The sequence below is a fragment of the Leptonychotes weddellii genome, chromosome 2, assembly GCF_054177405.1.
Source record: "Leptonychotes weddellii isolate Sample4059 chromosome 2, ASM5417740v2, whole genome shotgun sequence".
Taxonomy (NCBI): domain Eukaryota; kingdom Metazoa; phylum Chordata; class Mammalia; order Carnivora; family Phocidae; genus Leptonychotes; species Leptonychotes weddellii.
Window position 1 is genome coordinate 175,319,741 of NC_138370.1, and position 23,642 is coordinate 175,343,382.

The 23,642-nt window shown below is 52.1% G+C and overlaps 1 protein-coding gene across 4 annotated transcripts in view; it reads right to left on the minus strand.

Moving 5' to 3' along the window:
- AFAP1 (actin filament associated protein 1) overlaps nucleotides 1–23,642 on the minus strand; it is a 141,019-nt gene that overhangs the window by 23,958 nt on the left and 93,419 nt on the right. For all 4 annotated transcript variants that reach the window (XM_031030999.2, XM_081812688.1, XM_006736086.3 and 1 more), the window contains 5 exons: nucleotides 18,105–18,200; nucleotides 16,396–16,477; nucleotides 11,976–12,125; nucleotides 5,636–5,847; nucleotides 478–623 (listed from right to left, as the gene is read on the minus strand). In XM_031030999.2, the coding sequence (XP_030886859.1) occupies nucleotides 478–623; nucleotides 5,636–5,847; nucleotides 11,976–12,125; nucleotides 16,396–16,477; nucleotides 18,105–18,200 (686 nt within the window). The remainder of the gene's footprint in view (nucleotides 1–477; nucleotides 624–5,635; nucleotides 5,848–11,975; nucleotides 12,126–16,395; nucleotides 16,478–18,104; nucleotides 18,201–23,642) is intronic.

Below are 23,642 nucleotides of genomic sequence, written 5' to 3' on the forward strand. Positions count from 1 at the left end.
AAAAGTACATGACTGATGACCTTGAACATTCAGCCCTCCTTACAGCAGATGTAAATCATTTGTTGCATAGAATTGTCCCCTTAATACAGGGGTCAGCGATCTAAGGCCACGGGCCCCATCCAGTCTGCGGCGTGTTTCTGCAAATAAAGTTTTGTCGGAACACAGCACACGGGTTCCCTCACCCACGGTCGGTGGATGTGATGGCAGAGTGAGTAGCTTCAACAGGAAACGATTGGCCCCCGAAGCCAAAAATACTTACTGTCTTGCACTTTACTGAAAAAGTTCACCACCCCTGCTCCAATAGAAAACATGGAGGGAGGAAGTGACAAATATTTCAGCAGAGTTTGAGTCAACATAATACAAAAGGGAGAGTCTTTAGCTGTTCCTTCCCCCCCTGAGTCTATGCACACAAAAAGTTAAAAAATTAGTGAAAGAAGAGCGTTGTTTGGCTTCAGGGCCACTTCACACGGGTCTTACCAGAAGGTCTGTTTGGCCGTCTGGATGACGTTCGCAGACGTCTCCACGTCGATGTAGTCGTAGTGCAGGGCTCCGGGGTCTGTGGAGGACCCCGTCTCAGCCAGCAAAATCCCAATCCATCTGCCCATGTCCTCAGAAGAGGAGGCCTGGGGAGGAGAAGGGAGAAGCGTGCATGCACTTAAGTGACGGTAAGGGGCTCACATTCCCCGCACGTCTGCATAGACACCGTGTAGTAGCAAAGCCAACACAACCGAAAGCACGTGAGGGGCATAAAGAGGCACGGAGATGCCGTCCCAGCCTGAGCGATGCGCTCATACTGCATGCACGCTAAGTCTCGATGCAGGAAGTTACGGCATGATTTCCACCCAAGGAAACAAAATCTGAGTCCTATGGTGCCGTCCAATTACTTTGGGGAAGGGCAGCGGGTGTGAGGTGTGGGAATTGCTGCAGGGAGTTCAATCTCAGCTGAAGGAAGTTGCCTAGAAAGCGTCATTAATTTGGCAACAAATTCTGGCCAGAAGGAGGAGCCCCTCCAACCTGGGCCTGGCCTGACCTAGAAACCCCATGGGACCCACACCTCTGTGGGCTCCAAGCTCTGTCCCCCACCCCGTGGCCCTTGTTGGGGCCTCCTAACGCGGCCTGAAATGGCAATCTTAATTCTCTTGATGAGATGGTACAACTTTCTTTCCTATCTGCTGTGTGTATATAAGTGCAATCATGCTTTATAGTCCCTAGCTGCTTCATGCATGACATTTTTAAGATATTTGAAACGGTCCCCACCCCAAATTTGATCTGCTGAATGTGCCAGTCTGAAATATGGGTTTAAGATCCTGTTCATTAAATTTTTAAGTCATCCTTGTGACGTGATTTGGAAAATCAGAAATTTTACATATATAATGGTATTCAAAACATTTGATTCATCAGACTATGATGTTTAAAGTTTAGGGCACATTGAGCTATTAAGTGCATGAGTTAATGGAATGTGAAAGAAAAAATATTTTCATTAAAATTACTAATTTTCAATATAAAGAAAGATCTATTTTTTAAAGATTTTATTTACTCTTTTGTCAGAGAGAGAGAGAGAGAGAGCACAAGCAGGGGGAGAAGCAGAGGGAGAGGGAGAAGCAGGCTCCCCCCTGAGCAGGGAGCCCGATGTGGGGCTCGATCCCAGGACCCTGGGATCATGACCTGAGCCGAAGACGCTTAACCGACTGAGCTGCCCAGGTGTCCCAGAAAGATCTATTAAGTTTAGCTTAAAGACTTAAAGAAAATGCTGGCATATAGTTGCTCATAATATGTTCTTATAATTGTCTGTATTTCTTTGGTGTTGGTTGTGATCTCTTTCATTCATGATTTTGTTTATTTGGGTCATTTCTCTTTTCTTTTTGATAAGTCTGGCCAGGGGTTTACCAAAATGAGGTTTTATATTTACAGCCTTGACAAGTTGAACAGAGATCAGAATACATGTAACTGTAAATACTCCCAGAGCCGTTAACATGAGAGAAGCTATTTTTCATGTGCTCACACAATTGGCTAGTAACAAATCCCTCCTAGCCAGTACTGAGTGAGGCCCCAGAACAAGCTGCAGGGACTCCAGTCATGTGCCTTGCAGAGGGAGAATGTAGCCAATGTTCATGGAATGAAAATGAACTCATTTGAATACCTGGGTAAATAAAAGTCACAAATGTGTTATCTTCACTGGTCTTTCTGTCCTTCCCCAACAAAATCTGCAGCCACGATGTATCTATGACTAAATGTATACTGATGTGTCTGTTACTACCTTGTCTAAGCATTTATTTTTTTTTTAAGATTTTATTTATTTATTTGAGACAGAGAGAATGAGAGACAGAGAGCATGAGAGGGAGGAGGGTCAGAGGGAGAAGCAGACTCCCTGCCGAGCAGAGAGCCCGATGCGGGACTCGATCCCGGGACTCCAGGATCATGACCTGAGCCGAAGGCAGTCGCTTAACCAGCTGAGCCACCCAGGCGCCCTTGTCTAAGCATTTTTAAAAGTATTTTAACACACTATGTAACATGGGATTGATACAATTACGCTAGAGCTCATTAATTGTTTTCTTCATAGTTTATAGAATTTTCTCATAGGCTTGTGAAAAAAAAACCCTGTGATGTTGAACTGAAATTAGAGGTTATTGGTTATGATCTCATGGTTCTTAATACAGAAATAGATACGGATGTGGATGTGTGAATGCACATATGTGTGTATATGTATGTTTACAAATATGTACACGTACATAACATATACACGTGCGTGAATACACACACGCACGCACACGCACACACACCTATTTCTGAGTCCCACCTGGAGGAACCCACTAAGAGCTCTCTGGAGAAATGGCTGAGGACCAAGGAAAGGTACAAGATGAGCCCAGAACATCTTATCAAAGAATGGCGGGGCCCGTGGTGTCTTATCCCAGGGACATAGCAAAGGCTGCAGGGGTGAGTTTGAAGGGCCTTCTGCTGACCAAATCTGGGATGATTCCACCAAAGTAAATCATGACAATAGAGCATTATAATCACTGATTAAAACAATATTCTCTGAATCCCCACTGGTATACATACATAAAGGGATTAATAATTAAATGGGAGGAGTGGGAAACCTTCCTTACAGTAGATGTGAACTAATGTGTATAGAGGGAATGATGGGGTTTCAAAGTCCCTACTTAGCACCTGTCATTATAACGACTGTTTCAGGGAAGTGTCATCAATGGACGCTAACATTAGCAGGTGCAGCTGTGAGTGATAACGGGGTATTTACATAGACGGCCTCAACATACCTTCCCATATGATGCTTTTAAAGACAAAGGGAAAGCCCAGTAAGTTTGCAGCGGGGAAACCACGCAGACACCCTGCCCACAGGGGAGAAGTGGACACTAGTGGCCGTGGGGGGGCGTGACAGGTGCGACTGCCGGGGGGACGCGCTGTGACACCCACCACCGGCTCCGGCGGGGAGCCCACCTGGAGCCCAAGGCAGGGAAAGAGCAGATGCGCCCAGACTGGGGGGCATCTATGCAGTAACTGGTCTGTACCCTCCGCACGTCTCCACGCCACGAAGCCAGCCAGCCGGAGAAAGAGATAGCGGCTGAGGCGACACACAGGCTGGGGTCTCCTCCTGCCTGCAAGGGACACTGTCCAGCTCAGAAAAGCCGGTTAAGATCTATGGATCAGATTACAGGGGTGTGTGAATGTTAATTTCCTGATTTTGATAATTATATTCTGGTTTTGGTAAGGGAATGCTTTTGCTTTTAGCAAATTCGCAATGAAGTATTGAGGGAATAAAGGGGCAACACAGCTGTAAAAGGTTCTGAAACTTCACACAGGAGAGGAATGGGGGAGGGGGGAGCGCAGGAGACCCCCCACACAGGAAAATGTTATTATTGGGGGATATGGATGGAGAGTGCATGGAAATTATTTCTGATATTATCATGACTTTTCTGAAATTATCTCAAAGTAAAAGTTAAAATGACCTTAGAAAACATACAGATTACATTTCCCGGCTGGTGCACTGCATTTCGTGACTGAGCGAGGCAGGCTGCCTGTGTGTGTTGGGTGGTATGTGTGTGTTGGGTGGTGTGTGTGTGTGTGTGTGTGATTGATGACCGGGACATGGAGGTATGTGTGTGTGTGTGTGTGTGTGTGTGTGTGTGTGTGTGTGATTGATGACCGGGACATGGAGGAAGGGGCTGCCCTCCCTCACAAGGACTGGGGGCCCTTCCCGCCTGTGGGCTGCGGGTGCACAAGGGTGCCTTCCTCACCAGGCCACCCCCGGGTCTGCCTCTCTCCCTTCCGGGATCAGGCATGCGCCAACTCAGACCTCCCCCACCATGCGCTCTCCCAGGGCTGCTCCTGAAGCTGGCCCAGGAGACCTGCCTTGTTTCACATCAAGGCCACAGTTTCCTCCTTTGTGTTTTTAGCTGTCTCCCCTGCACCCACCCTACAGTTTTCAGCCTGCATAAATCTTACTAAGTACAGACTCTGGCCCAATGCTCACGTTTTATAGGTGAATCAAAAAGCCCAGGGAGAAAATAAGACGTGGTGTGATCCCAGTGGGGGCAGAATGAGGACGGGGGCCCAGGAGTGTGGACCCCAGGCGGTCCCAGGACCGCGAGTCCACAGCCGGCCGCCTTCCATCCTGGCCAGCCTCGCAGGTTACCAGCCCGTGGGATGAAGAACAGTGTTAGTCTTTTCCCGCCCCCGCCAAAAATAGTTGTTTCTGTGAAAAGAGCCTCCGAAACAAACTATCTCCTATCAAGACTTTCTAGACGGCCTCACGGGCCACCTCGATCCTGGCCCCAAGCCCCGGGCTCGTTCTCTATCCATCTAGCACCACGGTCGTTTGGCCTGTGGGTCTACACCTGAGTCATGGAGCGCACCCAAGCTTGTGCAGCAAATCTAACGCAGCCTCGTTTCTGCCACTGATGCAGCCCACGTCCGCGAGCTCTGGACGTTCACAGCCCTGGAGCTTGCACACAGGTGAGTGTGCATGCGAGTCTGCGTCTTAGTCACCATAGTGTAAATGAACAAAAGATAAAGAAAAGGAGGTCTGAATTCATAGTGGGCAGAAAATAAATTGTGTAATAGGCGGAAAGTAAAATTGGCAGTTTTCAGCAGATAGCTAAGAAACCAGGTTCAATTGCTTTTCTGCTTTAGTGAAGAATTTGTTCCAGAAAAGCAGGCAGACACATAACAGATGCACACAAAGCTGAGGGCGCTTCAGAATTAAAGGTGTTCTTTCAGTTTCCATGGGATTGGCACATGAGCCACGGTCTATAGGGTTATCTAAAAACACCTGTTTCGTCTGTAAAGAGGAACATTCCAAAGGGCAAATTAAACAAACACCATCGATTCACAGGTGGGCCATAGGGGCAAAACGAGTTATTTTTCTGCCACCTTTAGGAAGCAGTGCGCCGTATGGAGTCGCGTAGCTCATCTCCGCGCAAAGGCACGCGGAGGAAAGGAAGCCGGGGGCGGTGGGCGGGCGCAGGGCGGCCTGTTCCACCAAGTAAGAATGGGCACCGGCCCGGGGAGGAGGAGACAGAAAAGGCCAGCAGAGGCCACCACGGTGGGCAGGAAGGACACGGCCAGAAGCCACGGTGCCCCGGGGAAGGATCTCGGAGCGTGGCCACGGGCGGCACCTTACCTCCAGCACGGCCACCTCCTGTCCGTTGCGAAGCAGTCGGAAGGTCAGGGGGTGTTTGGAGTCCAAGCCCGGGATCACGTCACAGCCGCGCAGAGGAATAGAAACGATGTGGGTCTTGAGATCGGTCCTGTCCTTGTGGAAGATGAGCTTGTTATCCTTGACTCGGCACCAGCGCTCCCGCCAGCGGCTGTTGGAGAGCACGTTGAGGTAGCCTGCGAGGGGGCCGAGGGCAGACAGTCAGCGCGTGGAAGCCGGACCCCCACAGGCCTTCAGCCAGCTCTGCAGGCTCCTCGCGAGGCAGACAGCCCACCCCACAAGCCCCTGAGCTCCTGCAGTTTGAGGATTTTGTCGGACGGGTGAAGCCCACCCAGATGGGATGGAAACCCCATGTCTCTGACCCTGCACGACACCTTTACCGCTCTGGGGAGATCTGTGTACCCCTGCACGTGGGATCGAATCGTAAGAACAGTGATCGTCATTTCTAAAAAAGGAAATCTCAAATACGAGAGAAACGGACCACTCTCGTTTGCCACAAACCGATGAGCAGACAAACATACACAATGTGAGCTAACGAGGCACGGGAACCAAATCTCACAGGGCGGCTGCCCCTCGTACCCTGAGGAGAAGAATGCCCCCTGCCTTTGAGACGGAGGGAGGCAGTGACGTGGCACAGAAAACTCAGGTCAAAAAGGAAGGAATAAAATGAGGATGTCTTAAGTCATCAGCCACTTCTTCAATTCACGCATGCGTGCACACGTACACACATGCCCAAAGGGTTTAGGAGGGTGCGTTTTGCTTCTCTCCGTGTCTCTAACACACTTAGTTTTTGCGTCTTACACACGTCATTAGCAATGGGTAAATGCTAATGGAATCCCATAAAATAAAACCCTGAACACGCAGGTAAGTTACAGGGCTTAAGGATGCTTTCTACATGACAGATAAATATTTGCTCAATGAATTCCCGAGGTGAACACATGAAGTGGAAGTTTTCATTTGGCTCGGCGTGACATCCATTCTACCGATAACCCCTACATGCAAGGTGCACTGCTTCTCCTGGAACAAAAGCTTTCACCTGGGGCCTATGTTGCTGTATTTATAAGAGAAAAAGGGGAGAAGCCAGTCCACTGGCTCAAGTGCCTGGGACCCAAGTTCCTTGTATTTTCTAAGTTTAGGAGGGAGTGTAGGGAGGAGAAGAGAGGCTGGGGTCCAGTCAGGGGAAGGAGGTTACTCCTGACGTGTGACTGTTACAGGCCACCCAGCAAAGCCTGACCTGAAGCTATTTTATTTTATTTTTAAAAGATTTTATTTATTTATTTGTCAGAGAGAGAGCACACAAGCAGGGGGAGTGGCAGGCAGAGGGAGAAGCAGGCTCCTCACTGAGCAGGGAGCCCGAAGGAGGGCTCCATCCCAGGACGCTGGGATCATGACCTGAGCTGAAGGCAGACGCTTCACTGACTCAGCCACCCAGGCGCCCCTTTGTTGAGGAATTTAAGCAATAAGACCTAAGAGGATAGCCGACTTCTCGATAACAGTGACCAGGTTCCTTGTAAGCTTGCACATGACTTTCTACTGGAGAACTTGGCACTTGGGGCCACTCTGGCTCAGGTGCACCCCTTCGCAGTGTGGAGGGGGCAGCTACCGAGCACGCTCCACTAACCAGGGGGATGCTAATCCCTGGAGCAGTCTAAGGCACTCTCGGGATATCTTCTTCCCTGACTGAACCCAGCCCAAAGTCACCAATGCTATGAATTTCTTGACATTTGAGTCACAAAAGGAATCATTATATTGGACAAACCCTCGTTTTATTTAGAGCATGACATCATAGGAAATTACCATGTCTTAATGCCTTCCTCAGATTTATTTTCAGTTCCCAAAAGGGAAAAGCGAAGAGAAAGTCACAGGGGGATGAGCGGCCCGTTTCTATAAACAGGAAAGCCCACGGTAACCGGCCTCCAGTGCCAGGCTCACTCCCCTCTGCGAGGGGTGGCCTTACATTCCCATCTTCGGGGTGGGGAGCACAGGGAAATGACGGACAGCCCATCGAAGGCATCTGGAGTCACAGGCTAGGTTCCCATGCCCCTGACTCTCTGATGGGGCGGGTGCAGACTCATAGTTCAGCCACAGCACACGGCTGCCACCAGGTGGTGCCCGAGTGCAGCCCAGCCTGAGTACTGCAGGGACAGCCGGGTCCTCCAGGGGTCCTCTGGTGAGAACCGCATCCCCCACGCCAGGCTCACCCGCCCGCCCAGGGCAGTTCCACCAACTGCATGAGACAATTTCAATGCAATTTGATTTCTTTTTAGATCCCACCCATCATGTTAAGTGAGATGATACCGTATCTTTGCAGTTTGGGAACGTCAGTTAGATGTTTTGAGATGATTCTTGCTCTGAATTCTAAGATTTCTCGCAAAACCATGGCAAGAGGCTCAAGGTTTCATGAGAGCTGTAAAAGTAATGTTAGAGACCCGTTATAGCCTCCGCACCAGCTGCTCCCGAGTTCAAGCAGCTGCAGAAGAGCCGGCGGAAGTGGGGCGAAGTGTCCACGGAGTTCCCCTCTATAGGGCGGGAAACGTGGCGTCTGCCTGCCAGGCTCTGGTCCTGCTCTTGAGAGGCCTCTCATCCCAGTGTGACGGCTGGTTTCACTCGCAGGCCTCGGTTTATAATCAGCTGGGAGGAGACATCCCAGGGAGACGGGGGCCAGGGATACCAAAGGTCACGATGCTGCCACCGGCCGAACCCAGTCCCCCCGGTGCCCAAACCCCATCTGACCATCTTAGGGGCCTGTCCTCCAACAGGCGCACGTGCCCAAGAACGAGGATGCCGACGCCCCAGGGCGGTGACTTATACCAAGAACGCTTTCTGCCCCCTTGATTGAAGTCGCCTGATTTTTTGTTGGGTAGATTGTGAAAGAAGGTAAGAGGTACAGAACTTCCCTGTATGTCCACTGAAAAACGCTACTGCCGAAAATGTCACAAAGTCACAGAACAGTCGAGCTAGGAGGGCCCTGGAATCACCCAGCAAGGCCCTCAAGCTAGCTCAGCTTATGCTGCCTCAGGGAGACCTCCACCCGAGACCTGGGTGCGCTCCTTCCGCCCAGCTCCTGTGCTCCCTTAGGACCCATGCCATGCATCCGCACTGCCCTTGCATGGCCTGGACTATGTCCGTGTGCTCAGGTTTCTTAAAAATAAGCACGTTAGGTGAACCAACGAGTAACAACAGCAACCGCTTACTGAGCATAAGTTATGGCTTAATTATTAAGCACTGAGCTTGGTGTTCATGATTTTATCTTTCAGTTTCCTTAGGAAAACAAGGTAAGTATGAGCCCGTTTCACAGAGGAAGAACCTGAGGCTCAGGCAGGTAATGCAATTTGCTTAAGGTAATTCATTCCGCCAGTGAGCGGGCTGAGCTGCTCGTCTGCCAGGCCCTGTGCTGATGGGTGTTGGGGCGCGGCTGGGGCGCAAGGTAGTTCTGAGTCTCATCCCAGAAGGCGGGAGAGAGCTGCAGAGTTGGGCTGAGACGAGACTGCCAGAGGCTCTGAGCTGAGCCGCACAGAGACTCGTGTTTCAGCCTAGGACCTTGTTTTCATAGACCCCTGGTGGCCTGGAGGGTGCAGAGAAGGCGGCCAGTCAGGAGGCTGGTGCGCTGGCCCAGCAGGGGACAGACAGGGCAGAGAGCGAGAGGACACGTGTTTCCTGACAACAACCGCTGGGTTTGTAGAGACACTCATGGGCACCAGGGAAGGGCAAACAGAAGATCCTTCTGGGGCCTGGTGCACATCGCAGACCACGGCATGCCTGTGGCTGTGCGCAGCGCTCACCCAGCTGACGCCCCCATCACGCTGGGCGTCGGGGCAGGAAGGAGCGGCGCCACGGGGCTGGCTGGGCTGACCCGGTCGGCTGGCTGGGGGGCTCACTGCCCCTCCCCGCTCCCCTTGGGGGTGTCTGCAGAAACCATCTCCTACCCCCAACAGGATTTTTATCATGCATCTGGAGTCCCAGCTGCCACATTGCAGGGAAGAGTGGATTTGAACCCAGGTCTCGGTTGCTCCTGGGAGCTCTCTTCTGCCTGCCTAGCAGCATGGCCCCTCCGGCCCGGCCCGCGGGGCTCTGCTCACAGCACGGGGACCGGGGCTGCATGGCCCCAGCTTGGCACGGCGGGGGTCTCACGCCTTTACCCAGCTGACATTTTCTGCCTACAACTTTGCAGCTGTACCAAAATCACTGAGAACAGTCATCTCCCCCGTCCTTCCTCTGCCCCTTCTCTGGCCCCTGGACCCAGCGAAAACCTAGATGACAGTCTTAAAATCTTGTGGACAGAGGAAGTTCTCTTAATAGAGACAAAAGATGTCCCCTGAGCTGTTTGGTAGAAATCCACACATGTGTAATTATAGGCTCCAGATTCCCCCCTTCCTGCCCTCGGAGTGGCCAACTGTGTTTCTGAGAAAGTGCCAGCAACAGGATTTCCTGCAGGGCCTGAGCACCAACACAGGGAGGCTGTTTATGGGGGGTTATGAGAGGGCAGATGCAGAAGGAGGGGCAGAGCTGGGTCAGCTTGTGGGGCTCAGTGTTCTGGTTTGTAACGAAGGTCTGGACACCAGTGTCTACCTTGCCTTCCACATGAATGTTGTTTTTCATGAAAGAATTTCTACTTCTTCCACTGACCTAGAGCAGTTTAAACGACAAAAACGAGGGGCTCCTGGATGCCTGTCGGTTAAGTGTCTGACTCTTGGTTTTTGGCTCAGGTCATGATCTCAGGGTCCTAAGATTGAGCTCCATGCCAGGCTCCACACTCAGCAGGGAGTCTGCCAGAGAGCCTCTCTCCCTCTCCCTCTGCCCCTCTCCCGCTCATGCACGCATTCTCTCAAATAAATAAACCTAAAAAAAAAAAAAAAAAAAGCCAAAAACGAAGCTAAAAAAGTTGTTCCCTTTGTTGGATAATTCCCTCTTTCCATTTTTAATCCCTAACTCTTCTGCAGGGCCAACCCAGAAGGAGAAACAACCCCACGCCACCCAGTGCTTCTTGCTGCACCAAGGAAGGCAGAGGCGGACAGGAAATTGCACCTTGGCATCAGCAGATTCATGTTTTTCCTTCTGCTGCTTGGTGCTAGAGCTTTGTGTGGTCTGCTGTCGTTCTGCCCCTCAGTGCACCCCAACCCAGGGTGGCCAAGGCTCGACCAAGGACGTAACTCTACCGGGCCCACTGAAGTCTCGCGTGGGGCTTCCTAGAAGCACAACCGTCAAGGCCAGAGGGAGTTGGGACCTCCCCCGGACCTGTCCTCAGGGCGCAGCCCACGCCTGGCTCCTGCACGCCCGGGCACCCATCCCCTCTGCGACCCACCCCCTCTGCCCGCCGCAGTGCCGACTCTTCTGTCGTCCTGGCACAGCTCACATCCTGGGACATGACGGCTGGTGAATTACTTCATCAATGTCTGTATGACCAACTTTGGACACTTGGGGCAGCGTAGCCCCAGATAAGGCCCATCCCCTGGGCAGGTGGATGCTCACCGCCACACAGGGGTGAGCAGAGTGAGTCCGCAGAGGGAAGCGACCAGGGACCTGCTGGCAGGACGTGGGGCACCTACAGCCCATCCTCAATTCCTAATAGAGGCCGAAGCCCCGTCGCCCGGCTTCCAGGGCTGTTCTCCCGCGACGGGCTACACGGTGGCCAAGGAAACGGTACGGGTGTGCAACCTCACCCTCCACCCCTCCCCAGCAGCCACCCTGCCCGCACCGCCACCTCGCTCGGGTCCCTGGGAGATGCTCCCGTTGCCCTGGTTTCCCTCCTCTTGGTCACCGGGTCCCACTGCATGTCCCTCCCTGTGACCGCTCGTTCAGACCCGTCTCTGCCATGTGAGCGGAAGCCCCGGGAGGGCTGGAGCCGCGTTGTGGGCACCCACCCCGTCCTGGTGGGGGCAGCTGCTCGGAAAGGACTCCAGGTGACAGACTGACGATGGAGTGGTCCAGCAGGCTGCCCTTGAAACTGAGGTCTGAGACACAGTGCTGCCAGGACAGTTGGTTTACCGTGTCGGCCCAGGGGAGAGCGCCAACTGTAACCCCACACGCTCCGCGCTCCTTCTTTCGCTCGCCAAGGCACGTGCGTGTGCCCCAGCTTAGAAACGGTTAAAAGGAATTTGGGAGCACTTCATAGGATCAAAGAAAGAATTTGTTTTTCATCTTGAAAGAACCTCAGAGATCATGTCAACCCCCCGCGAGATCTTTTATTAATAAGCAGTAAAGATGGAGTACATCTCGCACCATTCTGAGGATCAGCAGCCTGAGGTGTGCGAGCCCACGCGAAGCAGAGGCCACTCCAGGAGAGGCCAGGCACCCTCCATCTTACCGCAGGTGGGGACATCCTCCTCCGCGGATGAGGTCTGCTCATCTGTCGAGGGCTTTTTCTTCCCCAAGCCGATGATCTTGGTGATCTTCTTCCCAGTGACTTTGGACACGGTTCCCTTGGCCTCTGATTTGGAACTTTTCTTCCTCTTAACTGTCAAGAACAATGAAAACAAGAAAGTGTGTTTCAATGATAGACTTTAACTGAGAAAAAATAAAAATAAAGCATAAATCATAGTCAATTTTATTTTCCTCATTTTTTACTCATTGGGCACCTTCTGTGCCAGCTATTGGTGTTGACACAGAAGATAGCAAAAAACAGGTGTTCTGAGGGAGCTCCTGTTCTAAAGTAGGCTGAGAGCATGCACACGGGTGTGCGCACACGTCCACACACACGTGTACGTGTGCACACACGGAGCGGCCCGATGGCGCCAGGCCCGGGCAGAGAGCTACGGTGGAGTGACACGGCAGAGGCGCTGGGTGGCGGGGGAAGCCTTCGGGGGAGGGCGACTTTGAGCCGGGAGCTGGGTGAGGAGGAAGCGGCTGAGAAGAACCCAAAGAAGAACCTTCTGGGCAAGAAGAGCATCAGCCAACACAAAGGCCGTGAGGCTGGGGGGGAGCTGGACGGGTGTGAGGAACAGAAAGAGGCAGTGCGGCCACACCCTGGCCAGCTCGGAGAGGGGACGAGGGAGGGAAAGGGGGATGCGGGTCTTCCCCAGTCCCGGAAGCCCTTAAGCAGCCCCTCACCCGTCCCTGAGACATGCACGCAGCTCTGCGCTCTCCAGAACTCTCGGCGCATTATGGTCTGCTTTTGCCTGCAGGGCATTAAATTATGAAGTCATGCCCAATATATCAAATTCACAAACACTGTGCCTCAAAACAATTTCTGGCTTCCTTTGGGAAACTGGAAGATCTGGCAACTCTGGACGCCCTTCTGGGATTTCGTGGAGATCAGAGGTGTGTCAGAGAGTGCACCCAGGACTGGGAGGCAAGATCCTTCCTCCCACAGCAACTCTGCAAAGGGACATGTCACTCATTCCATCATCCGAGGGCCATGATGTGCCTAGTCTTGGAGCCAAAGGGGAAAAGGCAACTTTCCAGACTGCACAGGACACTGGGGTGCTGGGAGGGTCAAGTGCAGCTTCACAACAGAGTGGGGTGGGATGAGAGAGGGGCTCCACAGCCTCCAATAACCCTCCTGGTGTCCCCATCTCCAGGGTGACTCCCACCTCCCAGTCTATAACCCACAGGGGGTCATAACCCCTTTTGAAAATGTCATGAGGCAGGAATTCCTTCCCCTCCTGCTCAGCCCAGCACAAGAACACACCATAAATAGCCACAGGATAATTTCAGAGAGAGGGGAATCGGGATGTGGGATTACAACCCTGGGGCCTCATTCCTAAAGCCCCCTGTAATACCAATGACTCATTCTCTCTCGGCGGGTGGGGCAGTTCTCTCTCTTCCTGTCCCACTCTGCTATCACCGGCGGGACCCCAGGTGCAGGCCCACATCCCCACCCCGCCCCAGTGTGTTCCCTGGCCCCACAGACTCAGTGCCACCCCAAGGTCAGTCACTTGGTTTTGACCCTTATTGCCTCTCTAGAAACGACAGCTGAAAGAAAAGAAGCCATGCCAAATTTCTGGGTAAACACAGTGTTTTTTCCAGACTGGATGAGGTGCCCCCCACAATCTCTGCGTTAAAGCCCTAACCCCAGCATGGCTGTATTTGTGATGGGGTCCCAGGAGGTCGTAAGGGTGGGGGCCCGATCTGGCAGAATGAGTGTCCTTTTTAAGAGACTGAACACAGAAGAAAGGCCATCGACGTGAGGACACGCGGGGGGAGGCGGCCGTCCGCAGGCCAGGAAGAGGCCTCCCAGGCAACCAGCTCTGATGGCAGCGCCCTCCGGGGCTCCTGGCCGGCCAAACCATGACAAATAAACGTCTGTTGTTTAAGGGCCCAGACTGGGGTGTCTTGTGAAGGCCTCGTGTGTGATACAGAAGCGGGAACACAGGAAGGCCACTCCCACCCCTCCTTACACTCTCCCAACAGCCACCACCCCCTCTTTTCAAAGAAAGCGCCAAGAACCCGTTGCAATCTCAGCGGGAAGGCCCCTTCCCCCCAGTTACCACCAGGCATGGGGGTGTGCACCGTGGCCACACCAAAGTGAAAGCGGCCGTGCATGACCCCTCTTAGCTGTTTCGAGAGAGCGGTGAGACCATCTGTGACCACAGTCCCATTCCAGCTACGCTTGGCAAGGGTGGCACTCCCAGTGTGCCCTCAAGGTCCCCCTTCACAGAGCTTGCGGGGCGCGCAGAGTTCTTCCCCGTGGCTCAAAGCAAAGAGGTTACGTTTACTTCCAATTCTACTCGCATTTGCTCCTGTTGGGAAAGTACCTGCGGGACCCTGACTACAAAGAAAAGAGATCATACTTTTAATTCCTAGAAGGAGCCTGATTAATGCTTTGCAAAAGCAGAAGCAAGGGACTCCTTGGAAGAAAAAGCCAAAGTATGGAGGAACTTGAGAATACGTCACTGCTATTTTACTACACAAAGGCAGAATTTGGGACATGTAATAAAATTATGGAGAAACCCCCAAAACTCAGAACTCTCAACTGAAGTCAGAGCGCAGGAAAGCCACAGGGGTCCACACGTCATACCCCACGAGTGAGGGGCAGGCAGGGAGGGCGGGGGCCACCGAGGCAAAGCCCACTCCCAGCATCCGTAGGGCCATAACCATCGTCAGCGCGGACGCGCAGACACTGCAATGTAGCCCGCAGAGAATCTGAGTCACAACGTGGCTGGGGAAAGGGGAGCCGTGCTGAACTCTCTCACGGCAAATAGCTCGAGAGTGAGCAGCGAGGATAGAAGCTAAGGTCGAAGCCAGGATGCACTTAAACTATCCACTTCCTTCAGCAACGACTTAGTGTCTGCGAGACGCAAAGCAGAACACTTGTGAGCCCGGGGTCACCTTCCTTGTGAAAAGGAAGCAAGGGAATTATAGATAGAGGTGCGTTTCCTGACACAGACCTCCAGACATCTGTATCGTTCTGTGAACCTGATTTCCAACAGGGAGCCAGGGAAGAAATGGCAAATGAGGAAGGAGACCGGCCGAGGCCGTGTCTGCCACGCCCCACGTCTGAGCAGGGACCTGAGATTGTAGGTTATTCTATTGCAGAGCAAAACTTAAAGATAGCTTTCCTGGCTTTGATTACACATTACGTGCCCACGGAAGACACAGATGATGCCTTCCCCTGAGTAACTTCCGATGGAGAGAGCAGAAATTGCACTCCGACACGACCGCATTAGGGAATCACACGGGCAAAGGCAGAGACCATGACCTTTCGGGGTGAACCTTGTCATGTCACAAGAGTCCAGCTTACTTGGATTTCAAGATTCTTAGTGGCCTGGCTTGCTGTCTCGTTGAAAGGGACCTCATTTCAGAGCTGGGGGGTGTCTGTTCCATTCTAGCAAGAGAGCACAGATGAGCTGGGTGGGCAGACCGCTCCCCCGGGAAGCCAAGGTCCCAGGGCCACGAGCATATAGGCTGTTAACTCTGCACAAAGAAAACTCCGCCACGACCCGCAAATCCTACTTTCCTCTTGGCCCACACCCTGGGAAGGAAAGTGAAAGTCAAGCCATGGACTGGGAGAAGCTACATGCAAGACACATTGATAAAGGACTTGTATTCAAAATATATCAAGAGCTCTCAGAAGTCAGTAAATATGAACAAAATCCAATAAAACTATGGGCAAAGATTTGGATAGACATTTCATCAGATACATGGTTGGCAAAAAAGCACATCAAAAAGGTTCGTCGTTAGTCTTTAGGGAAATGCAAGTTAAAGCCACAATTACAGAACACTATATACTCATTAAAATGGCCGTAATTTATGCTCGGAAAGCTGACTTAGAAAAAAATAATTCAAAATCCGAAAGCCCACGTTCACAGCAGCATCATTCACAAGGGCCAGAACGTGGGAGGACCCAAGGGTCCGCTGATGGATGGACAGATAAACACAATGTGGTTCATCCAGAGGATAGAATGTTATTCAGCCTTAAAAGGAAGGACATTCTGACACCTGCTACCACGTGACTACCAGCTCTCCCCACTGCAAATTCCTTTCAGTGACAGATCAGGTAAGGAAATGAGCTGCCGGGAGCCCAGCAGTCAGGAAAAATGCAGGGCGCCCACGCCTGGGGCCAGGGTTCAGTAGGACAGCAGGTGAAGACATGTGGGGCTCCTGTCAACCAAAAGGGCTTCTCTGCACTTCCGATGTGCAACTTGGGCCATGCCGTCTACGTCACTGAACTTCCAAGGAGACTTGTCCCACAATCAGAGCCCACGGAGCTGGCCACGGCTGATTTTTGTTGTTTACTCTTGTTTTTGTGTTTCGGTGTTTGTGGTTTGGGCACGAGTAGAACTCACCTTGTTCTTTTCCTTCACACACAGCGACTCCATTCTCCATAACGCCCTCCCCGTCCGAGCTGGGTCTCTCAGAAGACAGCTTCTGTGAGGGTAAAAAGGATTAAGTTATTCTCACCATGGTTCGCACTGGCCACATGATGTCTCAGGGATCAGTCCCCAGTGGTCCCCACAGTGGAAGGAAGTGTGACCAAGTCCGCGGCAGCGCTGGGAGGCCAGGGCTCAGGTACAGACCAGCGGCCGGCCGGCTTGCGGATAAAGCTTCAGGAACAGCAGAGGAATGGAGAACATGACACACACTCTGGTGCCTCATCGCATCCAAATCACTTTTACTTGCAAGTAATTTTGAAAAAATATTAAGATTACAAAAAATATGCCCCTCACCAAGCCATGTTATCCTTCCAGAAGCAGAGAGGCCATCATCCGCTCAATTCCCTCCCGTTGCCAACCAGTAATTGGGTGAGGTCAGACATCTGCTGTAACAGACACCCTCCGAATGTATACGCAGGGACAAGCTACGGTCGACACCGTCCAAGGGCACGCCCGAGTGCTTGGGATTACTTTAGCCCCGATATCTGGATACAGGGAGCAGGACCCTGAGCTGGCATCTGAAGAAGAGATGCTGCTTAGAGCTGGAATCCTCCGTTCCAGTGGGAGAACTGTGGCATCAGGGTGGAGGAGGTGGACTTGAACTCACCCCTCCCGGTCCCGCACATCATAGCCCACCGCCACGGAGCCTGGCCGGGCGCTAACAGGACAGCCTTAGAGGCGAGAGATCAAAATGGCCAGTGCCCGTGGGGAACGGGAGCCCTGACGTGCTCAGCAAAGAGGTATGGGGGCAGCCTGCCTGGAAAGCGGTGTGCTCAGCAGCACGAATCAAAATCCTAAGAGATATTTCTACCATTTCGTCTAGTAAACCAACTTCTGGGAGTCTCTTCTCAGGTAACAGAGACACAGCGAAGACTCTTGTGCGAGACGCCAAGGGCTGTGCTGCTTTAAACTGTCTGCAGAAGGAAGATGGGCCTGAAATCAGTGGACTGCGAGTAAGCAGGCTGCCTGCTACAACGCGGTGGGCCTCACCCAATCAGGCAAAGGCTAGAACAAAAAGACCCGCCTTCCCCCACAAGAGGGGATTCTCCAGAAGATGCCTGCAGACTTCCTCTGCACCATCGGCTCCCCTGGGTCTCCAGCGCAGACCTACAGGGTAGATTTCAGACTTGCCAGCCCCCATCATCACATAAGCCAATTCCTTATAATAAATCTCTTCAGGGGAGCCTGGGTGGCTCAGTCGGTTAAGCGTCTGCCTTCGGCTCAGGTCATGATCCCGGGGTCCTAGGATCAGTCCCACATCAGGCTCCCTGCTCAGTGGAGAGTATGGTTCTCCCTCTGCCCCTCACCCTGCTCCTGCTCTCTCTAATAAATAAATAAAATCTTTAAAAAAATACATCTCTTTGTATGTGTATATATATGTGTACTTGTGTGTATCTGTATACATACTTACATAACTTTGCAATGTATTTAACATTTTACACCTAATTGTATGTACTTGATAACACAGACACACACACATGCCCTATCAGTTCTGCTTCCTGGAGAACGCGGACTAAAACAAGAACAGACACAATAATTCTCTCAGAGAACGTTATCAGAACATTGAGGGAGGCCTAAATCAGCTGCAAGGGCACTACTCCTGGGAAGAAAGACGCCCTTACCTTCTCTAGCTCTGTCTTGTGCACTGGAGAGATCGAGGGGGGAGGACCTTCTAAATCCGCCGGCCCGCTGCAGCCGCTGTAGACGTCTCGGATCACCTACAAGAAGTGCAGACATGCTTGAGGGCTCTCGGAGGCCGAAGCCGGCATGAACCGGCAGGCATACGGTGTGGTGGGAAAATCTGTGGGCTCAAAAGCACCTGGTTTAAATCCCAAGATGCCAGGTGCTCCTTCATTCACTAGCTCACGCGTTCACTCACCAAATGTCTCTCCGATCCCGGTACTGACACAAGTTTCAGGATACGGGGAGAACGCAACACCTCGCTTTCATGGGGCCTGCATTCCAGTGTAAGTTAGATATCACAGTGAGCAGTACCACCCAAGCACGAAGGTAAAGTAAGACAGCAGTAAGTGCTACAAAGACTGGAAGGTTGTGTTTAAGGAACAGGGAATGGCTAATTGACAGGATCAAGAGGCCTAACTGGGATGACAGGTAGGCTGGGCGCCAAATGCCCAGAAGGACGCAGCCACATGAGGACCCAGTGGAAAAGGCTTCCAGGCAGAGGGGCCAGCTGGTGCAAAGGCCCTGTGGTGGACATGAAGTGTTTAAGGATACCACCTGGCACCGTGGGGCAGGAGGCAGGGGCAGGCCACCAGGAGGGTCACACAGGCCCGGTGAGCAGCTCGAGCCCTGGAGCAACAGGAGTAACTTTCTGGGAGGTGGTACAGTGCAGAAGCCAGGAGGACGGGCTGCAGAGCTCTACCGCCTGGACTTTCACCCCGGTCTTCACCTTGGGCAAATTTAATTAACTGCTCTGTGCTCCAGTCCTCCCGCCTGCAGAGCAGACGCAGTGGTCCTACCTGTGGGACGTACGTGGCCTGAGACAGTGCCTGAGACATGGGGGGCACGCCACTGTCAGAAGCCGCAGACAGCACTGGCGCCGTTGAGGGAGGACAGCAGACAAGAACTAGAAGGGAAGGAATCAGGCCGTCCTGTAGTGGCCCGGGGGACAGAGGGGGGCAGTGCGCGCTGGGGCAACGGAGGAGGGAGCGAACCAGCGGCATGCGGAGGATTCTGGAGAAGAATAGGCGGAGCAGGAGGGAAGCACCACCTCCTAGGCAGCGGGGTGCTGCCATTCAGAAGGAGGAGGCAGACAGAAGCAGCGGGAGGGGGAGAGGCGAGGCAGGTGAGTGCGGAGCAAAGCAAGCTTCCAGGCAGGGCTGGAACTAAACTAGGCAGTCAAGGGAGAAGAGGCTCGCTCACAGCCCAGGAGGGGCTGAGTCCTCACGTACCCTATACAGAGGGAGGGCAGACAGAGCAGAACGCAGGTCCAGGACAAGGACCAGAGCCGGTCGGTACGTGGAGCAGAGCCAAAGGGGAGAGGCCGGTGCAGGAATGAGCCGGAATGGCCCGGGAAGTGGGGGCAAACCAGGAGGGTGCAGCTCCCAGGAGCAGGGAGGAGGAGGGAGAAGCAGCACATCAGCGCAGGGGCACTTCTGAGAAGCCCCTCTGCTGCAGGGGAGGGGTGCGGGGGTGGGGGTGACTGGAGGGGCTCCTGGAGAGGAGATGAGCAGAGGAGGAATTTCCAGAGGCGGCAGGGGGTGGGATCTGGAGAAGGCCAGGGTGTTTGGTGGCGGGAGTCTGAGGACGCTCCTGTCTGGCCTGTTCTGCCTCCTCAGTGAAAGGCGAGGCCAGAACATCAGCGGCTGGTTCAAAGGCCCAACCTTGCTGAGCCTCCGTTTCCTCACCAGCAAAGGAAGGGGTGTCCGGATGACCTGTCCTGCTATGTCAGGATGGTGACATCCAGGGAAAATGAGACCCTCTATGCAAAGTGCCTAAGCCAACACCTGGCATGTATAGCTGCTCTGGTCCCCAACACCGTCAACACTGAGGGTCCTCACCACTGATGCCGAGGGCTCAGAAACGATCCCGCCCTAGACTGACAGGTGTGGGGGGTCCACGGCACGTAGGTAGTGATCCTTGGCCCTGCTGATGCTCATAGCGCCTCCAAGGTCACCCACTGTCTCCACTGTCCCCACTGAGCTCCTGCCCTGAGCAGAAGTGGTTCTGATCACTGGGGATGTGCAGTGAACAGGACAGAGCGGGATCCGGGTCGGCGGAATGTGCATGTAAGCAAGGGAGAAGTTAGGCAGTTCCTTCAAAATGTCTTCTCTTCTTTTTGGAACAAAGCTGCGTCCAACCCTTGCGTCTTCGGGGCAGAACTGAAATGCTGAAGTCCCAGATACCTGGGTAGCAGCTTTGCAATACGATCTCGGCAGACGTGCCCAAAGTCACTCAGCTGGCACCGCTGTTGGGATTAACGCCAGGAACTGACGGGAGCCCAGGACGGTGTTTGCAGCCATTTTGCTGCTCAGCTGTTTTATGAAAAAGCTACAGAGCAAAGTCCACATTTGAGACTAAAACAGGACAAAGGAAAAGAAAGAAAAGCCCAGAGAGCTTGCTGCCACGTTGTTCTGTCGATTCTGAGGAGGGAAAGCGTCATCAGAGTGACATCCACCCAATGACCTGGGCCTTCCGGACGCCTGAGTCTCTGTCCACGCCGACTCCACTCCTATTGCTCTGTGTCCGGCCTCTATTCCCACGCCTCCCCCGTGGCGTTATCAGATCTTTAGGTGAGGAGGCAAACTCTTATCTGATCTAAGGACAAGAGTCTGTCTTTTCTCTAGGGAAAGAGGACGACACAGGGAATCTCCTGGCCTCTTGTGTCGAACAGAAATGGGGTTTCAACCCTAATTCTACAGCCTCCTCCACAGGTGAGGCTGAGCGATGCAGACTTGGGCCTGACGTCCTCGTCCAGAACACGCACAAAACAAGGCCTCTGGGCCACCGTGGAAAGCAGGATCACGAAACGTGAGGGGTCCAGCCCAGCTTCTCCCAGAGCAGGCACGAAGCACGCGTGCGCCCCTTTCCCGTGACGACAGCCTTAAACAGAGAACGCGTCACACAACAATCATGCAAACAAACCAGAAACTTATAAGCCCGTCATCTCGCACCAGAAGACATAACCTGCAGAAACCTCTCTCTGGCAAAGGCTTTTCTTCAAAAAGCAGCTGTCCTCTTTCCTTCTTTCTTTTTTTAAGGGTGGGCGAGTCATGTGAACCGGGGCTTCAGGGATGGATTGGGCTTGCTGGATGGGGCTTGTCCTGCAAACCTCAGCCTCTGTCTCGTGTGCCCTGGAAGAGGGCTCTGTCCCCCTGGTGGTGCACGGCTCAGCTCCCTCTGCCCTTGGCCACAGCCGGCCACATGATCCTCACGTGCCCTATACGCCCACCGGTCTCTTTCTTCTCTTCGGCTGGGCTTGCTTTCAGAGACAGGGATACGCCTTGCTTATGTGGGCATTCCCAAAGTCTAGCACATAACAGCAACCTAAACAGTGTGATTAAAGAGAAAAAGGAGGGAACAAGGAACCAAACTGGACTTGACATTTTCTCCAGGAAAGAAAGATGAATGAAGGAATGAAATCCAGAGCAAAAGAAACCAGGCCAACACGTCAAATAAGTAAAGCCTCAGCACAACTTTCCCCCAGTCCTCTGCATCAATTTCTGAAATCCTTGAAGGAAAGAAAGTGAAAAAAGGAAAAAAGAGCATGCAGCTAAGAGCCATGCCTGCGGCACCTGGGCAAACTTCCTCGCCCTCTCCTGGTCACTGGAATATCTCCTTCTCTCTCCCCTGTTCCACATCAGTGCCCGATCTGCCCGCAAACAGAGGTTCAAGGAATGGCGGACTCCCTGAAGTGGCCAGATGAGGTGACCTGGCCATCGAAGCGAAGCCGCGTCCTCGACTTCCCTGAGAAGTCTTCCCTAATAAACCCAACCCATGTATCTGTACGCTTAGAATTCTGTACACAGATAAAGGATACATTTTGTTCTCTACGGATGTCCCCCCGCCTGACTTTCAACTCCTTACGCAGAGGGCAGTGTCTCCCACGGTACCTAGGGAAGAGACGGGCATTCGGCAGCCCACAGAGACCCAGACACACCTGGGGCCAGGCTGGGGCTTATCCCTGCCATCCCCACAATGGGGGACAATTTCTCTTCCCCCAGACTGAGACATGATGACATCCTGGGCACAGAGAAAGGCATTGTTGAAAACATCGAGGCGTGTAAGCCCGTCTTTACTTCCATGCGTTTCATCCACCAGCTGGTTGGATTATTTCAGGTGACTTTCATGAAACTGTCTTTCTCCTCTGATCTCTATTCATTGCCAAACTGCCCCCACTGAGTTAATTTGGAAGTAATCAATAAAGGGTTTATCACCCAAATTCTTTGAATAGCTGCAAATGAAGACTCTGTATTTATATATAATGTGTGTGTATGTGTGTGTATATATATATATATATATATTAAAGAGCCGTGTTCCATGAGAAGCTCAACGTGTATTTAAGAGAACTGGATCCAAATTCGGAATCACAAATCCTTCAAAAAACAAATTGTTATATATTCTGTGGTATTTTTGTTTGCTTTTTAACTTGAGCCCTCATTGCCAGAAACACAATCTCTGCACATTTTTTAAGGAAACCTGACCACTCCGTTTCTGGGAATATTGGCTGCTTGTCTTCTGACTAACCCCTACAAAATGGCCCGTGTTTTCAGCATCTGTACACACACACACACACACACACATGCATGCGCGTGCACACATGGAGTCAGTTAATTTTGGCAAGAGCTGCTGGTAATGGAAGTTGCAGACCGAAGGAAGAGCAACAAATCTGGCCGTGATTCTCGAAGAAGCGTGGGTCCAGTCAGGTGCCGTCCACACACAGCCCTCCTGCTCTCCACGCCGGACAAAGGCTGTGTGTGACTCACTTTGAAGATTGTTAGCTCTTACATTAAAGCCACACTTATAACGGGATAACAGCAGTTTATATTAACAAAGACTTGGCCCCTGTTTTACAAACAGTTCATGTTAGATAGTTGTTCTAGGGTTTTTACAAAAGGAATCCTATGGGGTGATATTAATAAACCACTAATATTCCAACAGTTTATTATAGTTCTAACAGCACATTTGTGTAACTTTTTCATTCTTCCTTTCTGATAATTCTGTTCAGTAGTATTTCCATCCAATAAATGGGAAAGAGTTTGCTGACCCCAAACATCCTGATGAGTTAGAAGCCTTCCAGGACTCTCTTCCAGATTTCCAGACCCTTCATTCACTGTCTGTCACTGCAGCACGCTATCACCAAGATAAATAAGGGCTGTCCCTCTGATGACAGTAGTTCTTTAATTTGGAAAAAAAAAATCTACTTCAGTCATAAAGATGTGGGCTTGACAAGATGACATAACAGGCCATGATGACAGCATGGACTTATTTGACAGAAAACTGTCATTTCAAAGCTTTAAATCATTTGGAAAAAAATAGGACAAAGTTAGAACGCACAGGTTGGCTGATTTCAAGACTCTCTGTAAAGCTGCAGCCATCAGACAATGTGGCATTGGCTAGGCCATGTAGACGCAGACTCGTGAAGCAGACAGGGGCCCAGAGATGGACTCACATGTGTTTGACTGATGGATTTCCAATCA